At 50.0% G+C, this 20,045-nt stretch overlaps 1 protein-coding gene across 1 annotated transcript in view; it reads right to left on the bottom strand.

Annotated features, from left to right (window-relative positions):
• The window catches only part of PAPPA (pappalysin 1), a gene marked incomplete at its 5' end in the record, with an annotated part of 212,477 nt that overhangs the window by 60,950 nt on the left and 131,482 nt on the right, over positions 1-20,045 (bottom strand). Inside the window, one exon of the mRNA XM_081151832.1 lies at positions 558-671. Coding sequence (XP_081007958.1) covers positions 558-671 — 114 coding nt within the window. The remainder of the gene's footprint in view (positions 1-557; positions 672-20,045) is intronic.

The raw sequence follows: 20,045 nt of genomic DNA, 5'->3' as shown, positions 1-20,045 counted from the left end.
TATTATTTGTCACTTCTCCATACCAACCTCAGGACTAGGCACTGAGGAGACAACATGAAGTAAGACACGGTCCTTGCATTTCTGCGGACTATGGAGTTCGATGTAGGTCAGTGCCACGCACATCAAAATGCAATACGATCACAGTCCTCTGCAAGATGGGCTCATAGACTACTATGTAATACCATGTGACAAGTGCCATCTGACATGTGACCAAACACATGCAGGACTAGAGGGGAGAGAAGAGTCGCTTCTCTCTGGGGGGGATCACTAAACACTTCATGGAAGAGATCATTTTAAAAGGTCTTGAACAATGCATAGAAAGATCCAGGCAGACAAAGGTATCCAAACTCTGCCAAGACAAGAATGACTTGGGGGTGGTATTTCACAAGCAATTAAGGAATCCCATTTTGGAAAGCATCCCATCGCTAAGTGCTTTGTCCCCTGTCCTTCCAATGAGCACCCTCAGTGGGTAGACACACCACCTTGAGAAAGGGCCCTGGGAGGCGCTGCTTCCTGGGGGCCACTGGGGATTCTGGGCTCTCAGAGCTTCGGCTTACCCGGAGCCAGAAGGTGGTCTGCGTCAGCTGGGAGTAGGGGTAGCTGACGGTGCACGGGTACCAGGCGTGCTGGGAAATGCCTTCGCTGAGGTCGATCACCTTGGTTCGGCACACCTGGGGAAAGATAACGAAAAACAAGCGCTGTGGAGGGTTGCAGAGGTGGAATTAAATTCCAATCGATAAGCCGAGATTTGTTCTTGGCCCCGCAGGAAGAGCCGGGGGTGAAGAGGTAAGAGTCTGTTCCAGGAGTCCATGTTCTCCCCTGGAAGGCAAGCCCTCGGTGCTGTCAAGGACGAACAGACAACGTGTTCTGGTGGGGGAGCTGACAGAGTAGTTCTTATGGGGACAAGTCCTACAGGAGCTGATATCTGCGTTGGGTCTGGAAGAAGAGGGCAGAGATAAGGGGAAGGGCCTTGTAGGTAGAGGGAACAGAAGCAGAGGCTCAGAGGAAAGCAGAAACCCAGAAGGGTCATGTTGTGATAAGCTGCCTGGTATTGTTCGAGTTTGGGGGAAAGTGGCAGAAAAGGCAGGCTGAAGGGTTGGACACCATAGGCTCCTGCACACCCACCAGAGCACTTTAGAATCACTCTGTAAACTGTGCTCAGAGACATATTCACAACAGAGCAAGATTACCTTAGTATGAGCATTTGCTTACCCCAAAGAAAATCAGATCCACCACTTCACGTAATATATGCAAACATCTATACACACAAACACAAACACGTACACACACACTCGTTCTCAACGATAGATATACGAAGTGGCGTTCAAAGAAACACAGCGCACGTATAAACAAGCGGAATCCTTCAGACGTAAGGGTTTTGCCTGTATCCAAATGTCATTTCATTCACCGGTTCATCCATTCAAATAATACTTATTGAGTAACTGCTCTTTGCCAAGCACTGTGAAGACAAGACAGTGGATAAAACAGATGGTGAGGAGCTCAGAGTGACAATATGCGCAGATGTCCATCAAGTAATCGCAAAGGTGTACACAACTGTAAACTGTAGAGCAGGAAAGGGCTATGATTTAAGAGCTGAGTCGTCCTCGTGATTGGCCAGAATGTTTGCAGAAGTTCATCCCAAATCAGTGCTTTTCCTCTGAAGTGGCTCCTCTCTCAAAACCGCCCTGGGAATCTGGGCCCATTATTCCACATCGGCAGGTCTCAGTCTGCTGATCTAAGAAGTAAGGCTTGCCTGCAGAGGATTGAGATCCTCAAGGGTCAAGAATATCCACTCCATCAATATCTACAATAGCAAAAGACTGGAAACAGTCTACACGCTCATCAGTTAGGGAAGATGCGTAAAATACGACAGAGTCACTTGGTGGGATTCTATGGGCAAAAGAATATTGAGAGGACTGGATGAGACCCACGTGCAAGACCTAAGCGGGTAAGTACATTTTGATGCCATTTATACAAATCACACAAAGCAAGACTACACCCAGGGATTCATACAAATGAGCACAGAAGTAAAAATGGAGTGGAAGGGTTATACATTAAAATCACTAAATCAAAGTCAAGATAATACTTACTTGGCCGCATTGTAATCTACAATCGCAAGCATCAATGTTTGTTCGTTTGGTTTTTTTAATAAAAATAACCTTTTCCTTTTGGAGTAATTTTTATTTATGGAAAAGTTGCCAAGGTACTACTGGGAGTTCCCTATGCCCTTCATCCAGTTTCCCTTAACATTACTCGGTCCATTCTTGAGGCCTCAAATAAAGGAAGTAAGTTGCTTAACCAACTTTGGAGAATCACACATTGTCACCCACGAGCTCTGCAGTGATGAGCTGGCTCTGGATGAGGGAAACCTGGTTCTGGTCCAAACTCCCCAACGTCTGATGTGTAATCGTAGACTAATTACCTGACCCCTTTGGGCCCTGGGTTTATCTTTCACCTTTGAATATTGGATCACATCCTGGGTTCTCAAGGTATCACCTGTGAATTCCTAGGGTCCCTTGGAGGTGTCAGCCTGGGGGGCAGGTTGAGGGGAAAACCTGCGTAGCTTCTGCTCCACCGTTTCAACCAGGGCATCATCTGAGTATCATCCATTTTAGATATCGAGAGGCCTTGCAATTTTCATTTAAGAAAAAAGCCTGGCTGCCTTAAAAACACTGAAAAGTATTGAACTGTGTTCATCGCCAAAGTTTCCCACCCTCCCTCTCCATCCGTGGATCCTGGAAATACACTGTGGCTTCCTGAATGTTACAGGTAACTTCTTAAGGACAGTAAAGGTCCCAAGGATCAACCATCTCATTGGCCAGGGATCAGGTGATGGCTTCAGGTATTCAGGTCTCTAGAAGCCTAACACCCAGGGGACTACGGGAAAAACACAGCCCCATTAATGGGCTGGAAGACGTTTTCAAGTTTATTTATTTTTCTCAAAAACAACTGGGACCCAGCTTAGGCAGCTCTGCCAGTGGATTGTGTTACGTTTTACAACAGTGCGAGACTTTGCATAAACTATCTATGGCATTCGGAATCCGGGCCAGCAATTCACGTGTTTCGTTCTGGAATTCCTTCCCCTTGTGTTCTTAGCCGCCTGTCCCCAGCAGAGCGCGGCGGAGCACATCTCTGGAGGGCCGCAGGGTGTGCCTGTTGGGGGGGTGCTTATTCCCCATCTAAAGCATTCACGGTCAGAGAATCTCCCACACGCACAGAGCCTTCTTCCTGCTTCCACACAATTTCCTCTTATCTCATCGGCCCTATCAGCACTAGACAGGGCTTTAGAAGAGCATGCTGCTGTAATTTTATTCTGTTTTCCTATTTAGTTTCGTGTTTGTTTCAAGCTGGCTGGGATCCTGACCAGGGACAGTCAAAGCAGATCAGAGAGGAACCAACAAATCCAGCTGAACCTTTGCCCAAAGCCCTTGCTGATCTTACAACCATCTCTGTTCCTGGGGAGCTGGGGGGAGGCTGCAGGGGGGCAAAGACTCCCAAGCCTCCTGCTTTGATAGGACCTGGCATGAATCTGCTCTTGCAGCAGCCCCTTACTGAGGGTGCCTTGCCCACAGCCATAAGGCTGGTCACTAAGGATGCAAGTGTGATCCCAAGGTAACTAATTCTATGGGGATGCTCTGTTTTCATCCACCTGCTTTTTTGCACTTTCCCAAAAAAAGTATCTGGCTGCACTTTCCCCTGTTCTTCCTGGGAACTTGAATACAGGTTCACTACTGAGATTATTCCTTTTTCAGTGGCCAAGGGAGGTAGGTGTTTAGCACAGGAAGTAAGCAGCAAAAATGTTATGAAAATGCAAAATTCTATGCCCTTTACTCACCTATGTTCCGCACCCTCACAATTCTACCTTTGTTGGGTAGAACCATCTCCAGTGAGAGTTCTCCCTCTTCCTCCAAGAATTCATGGCACAAATAGTGGACAAGAATTCCAGTCCCCATGCCTCTCTCTTCTCCAAGAAACCCAGCCCTAGGTCTCTGATGGAGGCTGAGCAGGTCAGTGCCTCTTATCACCATCTTAGCACCTGTAGGAACCCAGGGGCAAGCAACCACTTTCCCCCCTTGGCTGTGAGGGGGGTCTCTTGTCTTTAGCAGAATCCCTTAGACCCTCCATCATCTGCAGAGATACCTGCTTACTTCAGTTACCACCCATGGGAACCAGGAGACGGGGGTCACTTCTGGCTGTGCCACTGGTTAGCTGGACATCGATTTTCCCATCTGTGAAATGTAGTGCTTGTATTAAATAATCTCTAAGTGCCCCGGCTGCTATAGGACACCCCCAGTAAATACATCCACCAGGGGTCTCAAGGTCACAGTATCAGTTCATCCTCACAATCACTCTGTGAGGTTGGAACCATCATCCCACTTTTCCGATGAGGAAATTAGGCACAGAGGCTTTAAGCAACTCTTTCCATCAAGTTGTGCATGCAACCTGATGCCTGTGATTTCATGTTCTATGTACTCAGTCACCGAGTACCACCTCTGTCGTTGTCTTGGTGAAAACCCCCGCTCCCTCTGACGGAGAAGAGAGCAAGCACCGATTTACCACTCTGCTGGCCACCAGCCGTTCCACACAGAACAATCAACTCTCCAAAGTGAAAAACCAATCATATCACCATGCTACTCAGGGCTCCCTCCATGGCTTCCCGTGGGCCACAGGATGGGCAGTGTCCTGGACACAGCTGTTTCAGCACCTCCCTGCCTTCTCTGCTGCCAGCTGTGCTCCCCCACGAGCAGCAGGCAGGTGTCCACATGTGTCCCCAGCGGTGCTCCCTTCTCACCGGATACCTCTTTCTCCCACATGCCGCGGACTCTGCCACCGTGATGCTTGCGCCCAGACTTCTCCCTGCAACTCCCCAACTCCCCTCCACCGCACTGGACTGGCCATTCTGTGAAATAGTGCACACACTTCAAAGCCAGTCTCAAATATCACTCTTCCCCTGAAAGCTTTGGCTCACCCCCGGGCAGAATTAATTGCTCTCTCTTATGTGTCCACCTAGTTCTTTATATAGACATCAGTTACAGCACCTGTCAAGTTGGATTATGGTTGTTTAGAGCCCAGTCTTAGCCCTTTCAACTCTGAAGAGTTCCAAGGTGAGAATCACGTTTTATTTATCTTCCAATAAATCTTAGCAGATTGCCCAGCACACAGGACACCACGGTTGCCCCGTGAACAACAGTAACAACAGCAGAGCAGCAGCAGCCTGTGCTGGGTGCCTGTTCTACGCTGGGCACTGCTGTAAGGACGCTATACCCCTCAGTCATGCAATCCTCACGACAACTCTGTGGGGTAGGTGCTGTTATGATACCCATTTTATAGATCAGGACATTGAGGCCTGGTAATCTGCTTAAGGTCATAGAACTGATTAGTAGAACCAGGATTCAAATCCAGGTGCCAACTCAGCCCACTCTCTTACCCGAAGATGCTAGCTTGAAAGGGCCCGCCTGTCCTCTCGGGCTGCACTTGGGATTTCTCCTCGTTGCCTTCTCCTGCACTCCTGAGTAGAAGTTGCTTCAACAGACCAAAGCAGGCCCTTGTAGGTGTGCCCTGGGCAGGGCGATGTGGTCTCAAGAGCCCTGGGTGGCCAGCCAAGGGACCCACCTCCCAGAACTGACTCAGTCGCTTACTCCTGACACCCATCCTCCCACCTGTAGAGGAGAGAGTAAGATGAAGCCCCAAAGGGCTTTTCAGTCCTGACATTCGGCCAGCTTCTGATTTCCAGTCTCTCCCTAGTGCCTGCTGCCAAGAAAGTGCCGACTCCGGGATGAAGGGTAATCCTCCTGCTGGCCTCTGGGCCGACCCGTGGGGCCCATGTCTCTGACGCTCTGAGGTGGGGGCTAATTTCACAGCCACCTTTTCCATCTGAGACACCTGGAGGGGTAGCATAAAAGTGTGCCGCATCCATTCCAGCAATGTGTTTTCTTTTCTTTTTGTGTGTGCTGCAAAAGAGCTGGGAGATCCGCCCCAGAGCTTTGGGAGCTCTAGGCGTTTGAGTAGGGATGGTCCTCAGAGATGTGATTCCAGCCATCGCAAAGGACAGACGGGAGCAGAGCCCAGTGGGGAGGGGAGAGACAGCCTTGAATGTGCGCTGTAAGTTCCTCTGGATGGGTCAGGATGTCTGACAGTGCCTGAGGTGCCCAAGATGACCGAAGCAGGGGCCTCTGTGCCCCCGGGACTTGGGGACTCTAGGCCACTCCATGCACTGCCAGCCACTACACCCAGCGCCCGCCTCCAAACCCCCTCCTTTGCCGAAGACTGCTTTCAATTAGAGGAGTTAACGATGTCTTGCTTTCAAAGGGTTTTTTAAATCCAGTTTATCTTCCACCCACACACGATGTACACAAAGGCGGGGATGAGGGAGAACAGGCGAGCAGGAGTTCTGGTATTTTCCCACACAGGGGAGATGCCATGAGGTTTCTATTGAATTTCTCTTCTACAGATTTACATGCCCTTTTGTCAATCACGGGAGGGAGGAAGTGCTTGTCAAACCTCGAGCCCATCCTCTCCAATTTCCTCTTTCAACCCAAAGGGACTTGGGAGTGGGCCTCATAGGAAAAAAAGAGGAAAAGGGATAGGGAGGGGCAAGTGCGGGGTTCTTGCTGACAATAACAATACACGTTAACGCAGTGGGCAGGCACACGCACCAGCACACACGCACATGCACATGCACACACACACGCACACCAGGCAGTGTTTCCCAACATTTCTATTCAGGCCACATTTTAACCTCAGGCTTGCAGGTCCAATGCCAAGTTATTTTCCCAAGAATTGCAAGGTTGCAGGAGGGGCAGAGTTCTGTATATGACGACTGCAGGAGGGAATGCCTGCTGGGAGGCAGCCGCCAGATCCTGGCTGGAAAGGGCCTCGGAGACAGGGACACGAAGTGGCCCAGGTAAAATAAAGCCACCTCTGTCAAGCCAGCTTGGCTGTTCCCTACAGAATGTGTTGCTCCCTCCTCAGTGCTCCTGTGGGGGAGGGAAAGGACACCCACTCTTAAAGACGGCCTACTAGTAAGGGTGCTCCCCCTGTATCATCTCGTCTGGCCCTCATAACAACCCCGGGAGTAAACATTTTTGTCCCCACGTTGCAGACAATCACTCTGAGGTTTGGAAGGCATCAGTCGCTCCCCCATGGCTTAGGAGTCAAAGCCAAGGGGTGAGACTCCAAGTCCATTCCCTTCCTTCCCGTGGCTGGACTTGCTGGTAACTCTTGGTCAGACCCTTTGTGAAATGCACGTGCATCGTGGTTCTCGTATGTCCACCCGTCTCCATGCGTGAGCTTCGAGGCCATTGCCTGTGCCCCATTTCTCTCTCCTTTTCACTGCTGTCACTGGGCGGGGCTCACTGAACGCTGCCTGTGTTGAACTGGTGTCTTTTCCAAGGTGATACATGTGGTTCAGGGATGACACATCTGGCCCAGAAGCCCAGGTCTCCATAGGCTCAGACCAATGTGCAGATCATAGCAACCACGTGATGCAGGGAAACCGGCTACAGATCCAAAATTCAGGTACAAGGACTAGCAAGCGCTGCAGCCAGACCTGTCCACCACCCAGGCTCACATGGAGTGAATGTGCATTAAATAGGATGCTGACAATAGTAACTCGTATTCACAGTAACTCCTCTCATTAGTGTTATGCACCACAGAGCCTGTTTGATACCATTATTTCATTTAATCCTTAGAACAGCCTTATGAGAAAGGTGTTAGTATTACTTCTACTTCCCAGATGGGAAGCTGAGGCTGAGAGCTAACCGTGAGCCCCCTGGACCAGTTGAGCCAGCATGTGGCGTCAGGGCTGGCATGCCCCCATCTCTCGTCAGGACAGATGTCATTAATTAAACAGTGCACGCTTACCCAGAGTGGAGACCTCTCAATCCATCTCAACAAAAGGCTACCATGAGCCACTCATGATTGGTCAGGACTGGCCCAAGAGATGAATGAACCCATCTGCAATCCTTGAACTTGGCTGTTAGCTCACTGAGAGAAAGAATGGGGTCTTGCTTGTGACATCTTCAGTATTAACAGCAGAGGAAGGCCAGAAGTAGGCACTAAGCAAATATTAGTTGAATAAAAAAATGAACTAGCAACGATAACAATAAAGTTATTGATCCTTTGCTATATAGCAGGCTTCCTAACAAGTATCTCAAGTCACACACATATAAACACATGCAACCCAAGTTCCACTCCCAGGCCCAGGGCTTCTCTCTCTGGCTGCTGAGTCCTGTCATCCTCTCCACCTGGATTCTTCTCCCCACTCTTATATCCACCCTGACCTCTTTCCTATGCCCCTTATTACAAACTGACCCCTGAACACAGAAAATGTAAAGAACAACCAACAGAGGGTTAAGATACAGAACACAACACACACACACACACAAACACACACACACACCTTCAATCCCCTTCTCCAACTTTCTTTTTACACCCTTGATAACAATGAAGAGAGGGAAGACAATGAGAGAGAAAATGAGAGACAGAGAGACAGAGAGAGACAGAGAGACAGAGACACCAGGCTTTCTTGTAGGGACCATCAGAAACAATTATCACTTTCCCCGGGCCTCCAGGGCAGCTTTCCCCTTTGACGCCTGCCTCACAGAGATAGAGGGAGGGTGGGAGAGGGGTGGCCTGCCTTTCTTTCGGTTTCAGGATTTATCATTTGGCGTGCACCGACAATAAAGCAAAGGAGCATTTCCTGCGCAGAGGGCCTGTGTGTGGAGCAGAGGGATGCCTCCTCACTCCCACCCAGAGCTCTGGAAATAGAGACAGACCTGAGGCCTTCACCCAGACACTTCCAGATAAGATAACTTGGCACCGTCCATGTCCATGCCCTCCAGCCTTGGAGCTCTAGGGTGATTAGCACCCCATTCCCCCACCCCCCAGGGGTCTGTTCCTAACACATGAGGCATTTCACACTCCTTAGGGGTCTAACATCCCCCAGGCCTGCGCCTCCCCATGTCTGGAATCCGGTGGCTTGGGGTGCACACTCCTGGCCTGATCCAATGATCACGCAGAAAAAGGCTAGGCTTTCAAAGGGAAGGAGCAAAGAAATCATCTCAGACATCATACTAACATCTGCACGGGAAGAAAACAATTCCTTAGAAGAGAGACGGTTCAGCATCACAGAACTGATTCTTGGGGACTGCCCATGCAATTGCTTAATTTCACAGAGGCTCTGGATTTCTAGGGGACAGAGATGGGATGTCCCAACCTTCTTCAAAGGGAAAAAGTGATGAAAGATGCCTGACAGAGCACCCACACCAGGTGGCAAGCCCAACCTGTTTTCTGTGCCCTCATTTAAACCAGCAACTCTGGCCGGCAGCTGTGTTCCAAGGGCAGATCCTCCCATTCTTGTGAGGCAGGGGGCAAAGAGCGTGCTCAAGTCTGGGCCTGACCCCTGCCTGTGTTGCTCCAAGTCTGTCTCCTATTATACAGATGAGGACACTGAGGCAATACAGTGTCAACGGTGATCATAATGAGGATGGCGACAACATCGGTATTAACTCCATCCTTAAGTTACTGTGAAGGGGAGGTTCCTATGGCCCAATTCCAGATGGAGAAACCGAAGCGAAGGGAGAGGAAGGAATCATTAAAATAATGACACTGGTCACCAATTTACATTGTGTGAAATGTTAGTTCCCACATCTCCAGCCCACGGGCTCAGCAATCTCTCTCCATCTTACAGCGAGTAGAGTCAGGCATTTGGCTGCGCCCATCGCCGAAACCCAGACGCCTGTTTTGAAGAGGAACTGGCCAGGGGGCTCGGGGTGCTCCAGCCCCTAAATCCTCTAACAAGGGAGAGTGATTAGTGTCGGATGTGGCAGTCTGCTTTTGTGCTGCTGACAACCCCTCCCTTGAAAGGCCTGGCAGCCTCATTTCACATGGGCCCTCGGCAGGCCTGCTCCCGTCTCTGTAATTATGCCATTCACGAGTCGCCCAGGCCCGCCGCTGAACTCCTGACCCGGCACTGAAAGACTTGGGATCTCATTACTAATCTCTTAAGCCACCTAGTCCTCCAAAATACATCCATTTAAGTTGGAGGCCAAGGCTCTGGGGGTGGGAGCCAGGGAGAGGGAAAGTCCAGCGCAGGGACTTCTCATGACATGGCCATGTTCTCTCTCTGGGGCCTGTGGCCCAAGTCACAGGGTAGCTGGCCGGGCTTTTGGGCTTAGTGCAGGGTGGGCCTCGCCGAGGGTCAGCTGCTCTGCTTCAAGACCAGGAGGCCTTTGGAGAGGGAAGGGCATCTGGGCCCACCTGTTTGTAATTTCAGGGGTGCGGGTGGGGGATGAGACCTGTGTTTGTTTTAATTATTATTATTGTTGTTGAAAAGGGAGGGAAAATGAGCAGAAACTGCTAACATCTGGAGGCTGCTGTCCAGCTTACGTAATCCCCTGAAGCAGAAGAGGAACACGGGATCCCCAGCCAGATGGTCCGTGGGTGACTTCATGGCAGACGTGCCTTCTCCAGCAGCAAGCTGCTGACAGGCTCAGGAGAGTGGGTTGTGGGACCTTCCTGAGATTCCTAAGGGGTGAGAGGCAGGGGTTTGGGGGCTCCCAGAGATCTGTGCTTCCTTTTGAGAGACTCAGATTCTTCCCAAACATTGCTCAAAGTTTTCTCTTATATCTCTCTTATTCATTCACTAATTCTTGCAGTCACTCATTCAATATACATTTACATAGCACTTAACATGTTAGGTTCTTTATTCCCCAGGATCTACATGAGAAAACGGATCCCAGAGGGGGAAAAAAGAAAGGTAAAAAAATCCCTTCTCCTGAAGGGCTCCCAAATCCACAGAGGGGGTGGATGGAGGGTGAGATTACTCAGACACTCCTAGAGCAACATGGTAGGTTCTGTGTTCCAGGGGCATGGAGGAGGGAGTGGCCCAGGCAATCTAGGCCTGAGGGCCGGGTCTGAAATGCAGTCTTAATGTCACGTGGGCTCCGGGGAGCAGGGGCTGGAGAAAAAAAGGCAAGAGAAGGGGAAAACTGGGCCACAGCTGAGCATGATCAACCCAGTTTCCCAGATGATGTCAACAGCAGAGGCCTGAAGGCTAAAGTTCGAGGTGCGGAATCTTGCTGCAAACAGACTTCTGAGCACATTTTTAAAAACACATCGCTAACTTTCTGTTTTTCCAAATCTCTCTTTTTAAAAACACTGATACTGAAGGCAATTGATGAAATTTCATGAATTCTAGATCAGGAGAGAAAAGCAGTGTAGACTCTGGATCCATCAGCTCTGACCAGAACGCGGATGCCGCCAGCGCTGCATGATAGTCCCGAGGCAGGCGCGGCCGGCCCGAAGCATCGCAGTCTTTATTTCAGAGCCCAGATGCGTTGCCAGGTCTAGAGAAGCATGCTGAGCACCGAAACCCTTCTGGTTCTAGACCAGAAGATGGAGATGTGGTGGTTCTAGAGCAGGAGCAGGCAACTCTGGCTGCTCTAAATCCCACGCTCCAAAACTGCCTCAGCAGAGAATCAGATATCAGAAGACCCAAGAACACAAGTCCAACTCATTTGATTCCAAAATGCCCTGTCTACTGGATCCAGAATAGAATTGGGGAACACAGCCAACTCTGGAGCAAAGCACTGAAACATGGAAATCGCCGCTCAGCTCAGAGCCACCTGGAGAGAAGCAGGGTCTTTCAGAGCCTCCAGACTTCTTCTTGGCCCTTCTCTGAAAGCGCTGAGATATTCATGGGTTAAGCAAAAAAGCACTGACCGTATCCTAGCATTGTGCCTGGTCACCGAAACCTGTGGTCAGAAACAGCCCAGTGGCGGTTAAAGGCAGTCTTGACCACACTGGCCTATTGAAGAAAGGTCAGAGAAGTGATTTCTCACTTAAAAACATCTATGTGTTAAAAGAACGACTTTCTCAAGTTCATAAAACTAGGATTTTGCTGTTTTGTTCCCTCCCCCTTCCTTGTCTTCTCCAGCTTTCCTAATTAAGGTCTGTGAGTTCTGAGTTATGTCCAAGATAAAGTACGAGTCACTAGACCTGCAGGGACCCCACTCAATGCCAGGTTGACCCCACGGCATGCATTGTCTCTGGGTTCTCACTGAGATCTCAGGGTCTCTGATCCCCACATGTAACTGGTGAGCAAAGGCTGAAAAACTACCAAGTGACTGGCTCTTTCCTCTTTGCTTTTGAAGAGCAGACAGTGCTCTTGCCAGAGCTGCCTCCAGCTTGGTTTTTCCTAGGAGGAAGCTCCAAAGGATGCAGTGCACAGACACATGCAAGGACCAAAAGATCAGGGACAGCTCATGCTTCTTACAGGGTCCTGCTGGCCTTCCAGCTCACACAAGGGCTCTCATTCTTAAGGACAATTCAGAAGTAGGGGTGGTGATCATGATACGCAAACTGGGGGCTTTGCCCACCAAATGCCCAACGGACACTGCTGACTTACGTGTCCACTACCTCATCAGCAGATTCCAGCGAGGGACAGAGACCTTCCAGAGTGACGCTTTCCCCCAGTGGCGCCCTTGGCCCGGGCAGCCCACATCTGCACAGAAGCGGGGTGATGAAGCAGCTGTCTGGAGAGGAGGTCCCTGGGAACAACCGCCGTGTGATCTGGGATCTGCACTGTGAACTTTTCAACAGTCCCCACACCTGCCACTTTCCAGAACCTTCCTTGGAGCAGTGGAAGTCACACACATTTCACAGCCAAAGGGATGTGGGGGACTCTAAGCATCTGCCATCGACTGTCAGCATGACCTTGAACCCTCCATGGAGCCTAAATTCCTCCACTGCAAATGAGATAGAGAATAGTGCCTACCCTGGGAGGCAGCGTGGGATGAGAACTGCCCCCGCACAAGCAGGGGCCCAGACATAGCCCCACACACTAGACACAATGAACACCCCCCCATCCCTGCCTACTTTTTTCTTGACTCTAGAGCAAGACAGGTGTGGGTTCAAATTCTAGATTTCCCTGCCCCACCCCGGGCTAGCTGCAGAAACCTGGATAAGTTACTTAACCGCCGTGAGTCTCAGTTAACTCCTCGGTAACCCAGTGAAAGTCAGTGGCTACCTTACAGAGTGGCTGGCAGATGTCAATGTGCTAAAACACTGTGGAACTCGGGGTAGGGTTGTGAAGCCATTACTCGGAGAGCCAGGCCGTTGGCACTGCTCCCGTCATTATATCAGCTCTTGTCATTACAGGAATGCTATTGTTACTGGTCATCTTTTACTATTCACCCCCTCCTCCTCTTGTCTCCCTAATTTCTATACTCCTCTCTTCTCCTTTCTCCCTTCTTTCCTTCTTTTGCACTTTCTCACCTTCCTTGGTCGGGCCTCCCATTGGGAGACCTCTCTGAGGCTGAACCACACACTGTGAAGCCAGAAATGCCGACATCTGCCAAGAGTCCCCTTCCACCAGCTGCACAGATGGGTCCAGTTTGGGAGAGGGTCCAGGGTGAGCAGGAGCGCCAGGGAAGCCCGCCCCTGGGCAGGGACACCTCTCTCATGCCTGTCTGGGTCCATCTCTCTTGGGGAAAGGAACATGCACAAATGCATCCAGGGCTTCTTGGCACCTGGATCTGGCTGAAGAATTTGGAGAGTCTGGAGAAATCCATGGCTGGGGCGGGAGAGAGGGCAGGGGGCCCTCTTTGATCTGATTCTATGGATAGCACATCCAGGCAATTTAAAAAGTACAGATAGGAGGAAGGGTAGAGGGGGGTAGGGGCTTAAAAAACAAACACATACAAACAAAAACAAAACAAAATCCGGAGCCAACCCCAACTCCCCCCAGGACCCCCTCCTTTGGGCCTGGCTTGAGAAAGTTTACTTTGAGACTTAGGGAAATGAGTGTGTGGTTCTGGGGACAGAACTCAATCCCGAGAAGCAGCGGGCTCAGCAAGCTTGACCGGCTCTGGCTTCCTAAATGCAATACAGCCCCGGAGAGCAAATGCTGTTTACATTTTTTACATGTTTCTTGGGTACAGAACATGAAACTAAATTATACAGCAAAGGCCACGCTGGCTAAACACCAGTGCCCCCACTTGAAAAGACAACAATAATTTTAAAAAGAAGAGAAAAGAAAATGAAAGGCAAGGATGGAGAAGGTCTTAAGGGAGCCTGAGTGAATGACAGGGACAGGGGAAGGGGTCTGGTCCTGAATCTATGAAGAGGGGAAGAAGGCTTGGAGAATAGAGACAGTGCGATGCAGGGGGTCAGGCATGAAGAGGGGGGGACACAGGCCAAGGGGTCTTCCCAGAGGGGCCGCGTGGGGTGGGCTGGCAGGGCTGGGTCTGCTTTCTGCAGAGAACTGGTGGAGGTGGCCCCAAACCCCAGAGCCTCGCTTGTTCTTGGGCTTCAGGTCAGAAGCCAGCTGGCAAGAGGGAGATGAAGACACGCTCCTCACACCAGGCCTTCCTCACTCCACGCGGCACCTTTCCTGCTCCACCGATACCTGTTTGCTGCCTGACCAGGAATGCCAGGCCCTGCCTTTTATTCAGGCTCACCCTTCCCCCGCAACCTCTACCCTTCTGAGGTTAACTTCACTTGTCCACCAATGACAGCAGCTGGCCAACATCTGTCTCTTCTTATTAGAAGTGCCTATTTCAGTGTCCCCTTTCCTCCATGGACACGACAGATGGCTGGAGGGCAGTGGCTGAATTATTCATCCCAATCTCAACCCATGGCTCAAAGTGATGCTTTGGACGAAATAAGTCCACAGTAAGATTACACTGCTTTTGAATCCAAATATCAGAACCATTTCTTAACAGACAGGAGACGAAGAGCTTTAGGGAAGTTGTTTAATCAAAGTCAAATCTTAATTAAGTGAAGTAAGACCAAGAGACTCTTAAAAGTCTCTCTCTGCTTAGACTTCTACGATTAAAAGAATATGTCTTTAAAAAATAATAAACATAAAAGCAAAAAAATGCCTCAATTGTTCTGTTTGGATCTCTTGGTTGCTATTAACTTCATAGGCAGCAAGAAGCATTTCTTTAAAACATTTCTCAGTTGCTATCAGAAGGAAAATGACATTGCTGGCTCAACTGTCACATCCTTGACAAGCACCTGCCATACAGATGCTATTATTCCTATTTTATAGGCAAGGAATTAGACAGGGACAAAGATAGCTGGCTTGCCCAGAGTGAAGAGCTAGTACATGGTGAACCCTACACCTGAGAACTAGGTTGATCTGATCCTAAATCTCATTTTTTTCCTTTAAAACTTCCATCAGTCAAAGTTTTCAAGGCCAGCTATGGTGCCTGGCATTTAATCTGCATTGAAAGAGTGAATGGATGCAGGTGGAGGGAACAACAGAGGACTGGGAGGAAAGTCCTTTGCTAGGATCCTGAAAAATGCGATAGATTTAAAGTCCCTCCCAGGCCAAGACTCCCTGACAAGTTTGAGGCAGTTATAGGGACCAGCTCAGGGGGCTCCTTTTTGGTCCACTGCTTCGGACTCCCCTGGAGGGATGTTTGGGTGCCCTACACCAACAGGACAGGCTGTAACAGACCGTGGACTTCCTGTTCTGTCTCCTTAGATGACTTGCACATGTGCTCTTGAAAAAATTTTGAGAAACCACCAGGAGAAAGCAGATCCCTTGGGTATTTGAGAAAACTGCTTGGAATCTTCTCCATTTCCCTGTGTTCCCTTCGCCCCTCCTCTGTACTCCTCCACGGGCAGATGCTGTCCCGTGTCACCAGTGAGCAGAGCCACATGCTCTGCTGGAGGTACATGTGGGGAAGGGGCAACCCTTCGAAGTGCCCTCAGCACTGGGTGTGAGTCCAAGATTTCCCTCTGCCCTTTGCAAATAATATCACCTCGAGAGCATCGGAGAATTGCTTATCCATGCAAGATTTCTCAGTGAGGCCTTTTCAATTAATACCAGTACTGTGGGGCAAGAAAAGTGAGCAGAAGGAGCTCCATAGGTGCAGTGGCTCATCCCCCTGAGACTCAGTTTCTTCCTGATGAGTTTCTCAGTTTCTCCCAGTTTCATAAGGTGCTTCCAACCCCTAATACGGGGCTGGCCTACAGGAGGCTCCATCCATGTCCCTCCCACAAGTGAATACCTGCTAGCGCTCCGCTTAAAGCTCTGAGAGGCTCCCGCCACACTCAGGATAAAGTCTGTTTCAGGCACCTGAAGGATGTCCCATATCCCTTTCTAGCTCATGTCTCTTGACTTTTCCCTCATTTTATATTGGCCTTTTTTGAATGCTTGTTTGTCTGTCCCTCTTCCTCCATCTCTCTGTTTTTTCTGTGTCTCTCTCTCTTTCTGTCTCTCTCCCCTCTCTCCTCTGTTTCTCTGTCTCTCTCCCCTCTGGCCCATCTTTCTCTCTCTGCCCCTTATCTCTTTCTCTGTGTTTTCCCGTCTCTCTCCCTCTTTCCTCTCTCTCTCTCTCCACCCCACCTTGACTTTGCTCTTCCATCCACACTCCTCCCCTATCCCCCAGCTTATCCCTCTAGTCGCGGCTCAGCAACCACTCCCACAGGAAATATCTCCCCACCCTTCTGTAGGCTCCCCTGTCCCTGCACCTCCTACACTGACTGCATCATGAGTGCTTCTGGAAAGATTCCTACCCTTGTAACCCAGTGGGTATCTGCTCCCTTCCTCTGGACACAGGATGAAGACACAGACCAATGGCCCTGCTTTCCTGGCTCAGAGCTGGCGGCCATCAAGGAGCCCACACACCTTGCCCTTTTCTTACTGACATTTCTAGGCTCCCCGTGTAGAGCACATGGCTTGTGACAAATCTGTAAACCAAGCGAAGTCTCCTCTTCCCTCTACAATTGTCCCGTGTGTGCGTTTCTTACCTTTTCTCCCAGAACCCAGAAACCATCAGGAAGAAGTCCCGAATCTACAAAATCTCTTTTACACTCAGGGGTTGACAACACCCAACACTTCCTATGTTCCTCCCATATTTTCATGCACACATTTTAAATGCCTTTCTGAAGAGGGCAACCCTTGACCTTAAAGAATGAGCACCTATAGGTGGAGATTAGGCGGCATGGCAGAAACAGAGGGAAGCGCTGGGGCAGTGGAGAGAGGGCCTCCAGTCTTGGTGCTCCCCAAGCTCCCGCTCCACACGAAGGGAAGCAAGGGCGCCTGCTCTCCGGGCTTAGTGTCCTGTGTCAGTCGCTGAAGCCGGCGTGAGCTGCCTGGTCCTGCACGTGAGCCCACACGCACAGTGGCCTGCATCCTGCTTCTGCCCCCATGAGGGTGAGCCTCACAGCTCGTCCCTCGGTTCTCAGTGCCTCACTGTCCTAATCTGTCACCTGAGAACAGCAATTTCTATTTCTATAGCTGTTTTAGGAGGATTCAGAAAAATGGATGCACAGCCTAAAGGAACTTGGTAAATGATATTTTTATAATTTTTCCAGGACCTTCTGAAAGTGGGCAAAGGGCTTTTCCACCCCTACATGCTGGCTCTCACCCCTGCTGGCTGGGTAAGCTGATAGCAGTATGGTTCCTTCCTCGGGGTAACTCCCTCTGAATCTCATACTCCTGGGTCTTGGCTGGGATTTCTGGATGGATACACCCCTCTAATGAAGCAGTGAGCTCCATGAGGGCAGCAGACAGGCCAGAACTTCTCTGCAATCTCTCAAAACGCCTGGCCCAGTCTTGGGTTATTGCAGCAAACATTTGCTAACACAACTGTGTTGAACTCAACCCAGTGCTGACTGAGTTTCTGTCCTGGGTGGGTCGCTGTGGCCAGCTCTGGGGCGAGGGTGTGGAGGGGAGCCTAACATGAAGGAGAGGGAATTAACCTTGGCACCACCCACTAAGTGGAAAACACACACCCAGGGCTAAGTGCTTTTTTCTGATTTGCTCCCTTAGTCTCCCCCAAGTAGGTGCTATCATTTCCTCTTTCTGGGGGAGGAAACAGGTTCATTTGCTTCAGGTTCACAAGTAAGAAGAGAAGCAAGCAAAGCAAAGCCACATCTGCACGGCTTCCACTCCACCCCATCAGAGCCCATGCTCTCTACCTGCTCACTGGTCTCAGTGCAGGATTCAAATCTGTGTCTGTGTGATCAAATGAATTAACACAAATGGCTATAACACAAGGCAAATCATGATTTGCATTGTAACAGAGACATCACGTATTACAGACATGCCAAGAAACAGGAAAAGCAACCCAAAGTGAAGCATCAAAGGACCGACGTGATGTACCCACTAAGGGCCTGATGTAAGACAAAGTCATAGACGAGATTGCAAAGGAAGCGGGGATGCCTAGGTAGGTCCCCAAGGCAGGCACCTCCTGTTCAGTCACCCTGGGCTGAACACCTCCTGGCGGGAGCGAAGTCACAAGGCCCTGTGTCCTACTGCAGATAGGTCTCATTCTTAGAAAGGGTTGCTTTACGTTGGCCCTGAAAACACTCTCCTGGAAAGGCTTGTCTAAGTTTTAGCCTTAAAGGATTAACCAAGAAAACTGGTTGGTTGACCGAAGGTCCCTAATTCCTGGGAGAACACTGCACATTCCTGATAGTCTCAGTGTTTGCAGTTCTTCCTTAGGCCACGGCAGGAGGAGGGAGGTGCCCGCTGGGAGGTGCCCGCTGGGAGAAGAGGAAATGGGCTCTGGTACAAATGCTGGGGGTAGGGGCAGGATGAGGAATATCTACATCGCATTCCGTCCGGCAGATTTGTGAAACATGGACACAGTAAGAACAGGACAAGATCTCTGCAAAAGCGCTTTTAAACCAATCCACTTCCGAGGTTCCCGGGAGAGAGAGAACTCGATTCCTTGGGTTCGTTTCCATTTTCGTTCTGTCTCAAGGACTTTTTGAATTCCAGCTGGGCCAGGAAGGTGCACGGCCAAAATATCCAAAGAATGTCTCCTATTATAGGATGTTCAGCCCAATTTGCACAACCAGGGAGTTTGGATACTGGTGATAACACTTGGATATGAGACTAAATGTTCAGGGTGGAGTAATTTAGTCCCAACCACATTTGGGATCTTGCTTGAGGAGAGTGGACGAGAGAGATCAGAAACTTAGAAGTGGAGGGCTTCTACGAAATAGAAAATGAAGCTTTAATCCACTTTCTAGACCCATAGCGCAATGAGTGTTGCTCTGTAGCAGTCAGGGTGAGAACCTGCCAACTTATCCCGACAGAGTTACTCCCTCCGTAGATCTCTCATGCCCACGTCTTGCACACGGACAAGGTCAGAGGTTGGGTCTTTCACTTTTTTGGGTTTCTTTCCTCTAGCACATAACTCAGACACTTGCATTTATCACTTTTACAGCATCAGGGAAAGGCAGGGTGGACAAAACTGGTTTGTAAAGAGAAAATGGGAACAACTGTAGTCATTTCATCACTGCCCAAGTTCATGAATGCCTCGTGAGCAGGAGGGGACCAGGAAACTGGGCCACCTGGACAGGGGGTGGAAGCATCTGAACTCAAAGCTATGGGCAGTGACTGTGAGCCTGCCAGAGGAAAATTCAAGCATCTCATGGGGTCTGCACAGTGACAACACTAACGATTCTTTCTGCTTGTTTCCCAGGGATACTATCCAGGAATCCAGTTACGTCCAATGCTGAAACATGACCACATAGTCCTAAACTTCTGCTGTTACCTTCCATGAGATATTCCTAATCCTAGATTCTCCACTTATAGGTTATGTGACCTTGGGGAAGCCACTCCCCCTCTCGGTTTCTCCAAGGTAGGTAACAATCCTTAGCTTGAGGAATGGCAAGGAGACAGGCTGTGAGATGTACAAGAGAGTTCAGTATGGCGGCTGGGGACCTGGATAACCACCGGTCCCCTCCCCTGCTCTCCTGTACCTGCTTTGGTTCCCACTATCTGGAACCGGGCTCTTTACATGGCCTGTTCCTGTAGGAAAGTTTATGTGTGTCTGTGTCTGTGTGTGTGCGTGTGTGTGTGCATGTGTGTGCACAAGGGAGGAGTAGGAGGGTTTAATTGTGGAGGGGGAAGGTGCATCTACGTACCTCCCAGCTCCTTCTCTCAAGCCATCGCCTTCTCTGCTGGAGTCCCTGACAGGGTGAAAATGAGCCACCAGCCTCCTCTGGTCACTGCACAAGGCAATGAGGGTCGTGGTTCTCCCTCGCCCTCCTCTGCTCTGCTGTCAGATGGGAGC

The sequence above is a fragment of the Miniopterus schreibersii genome (assembly GCF_964146895.1).
Source record: "Miniopterus schreibersii genome assembly, chromosome: 11".
Lineage (NCBI taxonomy): Eukaryota > Metazoa > Chordata > Mammalia > Chiroptera > Miniopteridae > Miniopterus > Miniopterus schreibersii.
The sequence above is the reverse complement of the archived record's forward strand: the minus strand, read 5'-3'. Positions and strand labels throughout refer to the sequence as shown.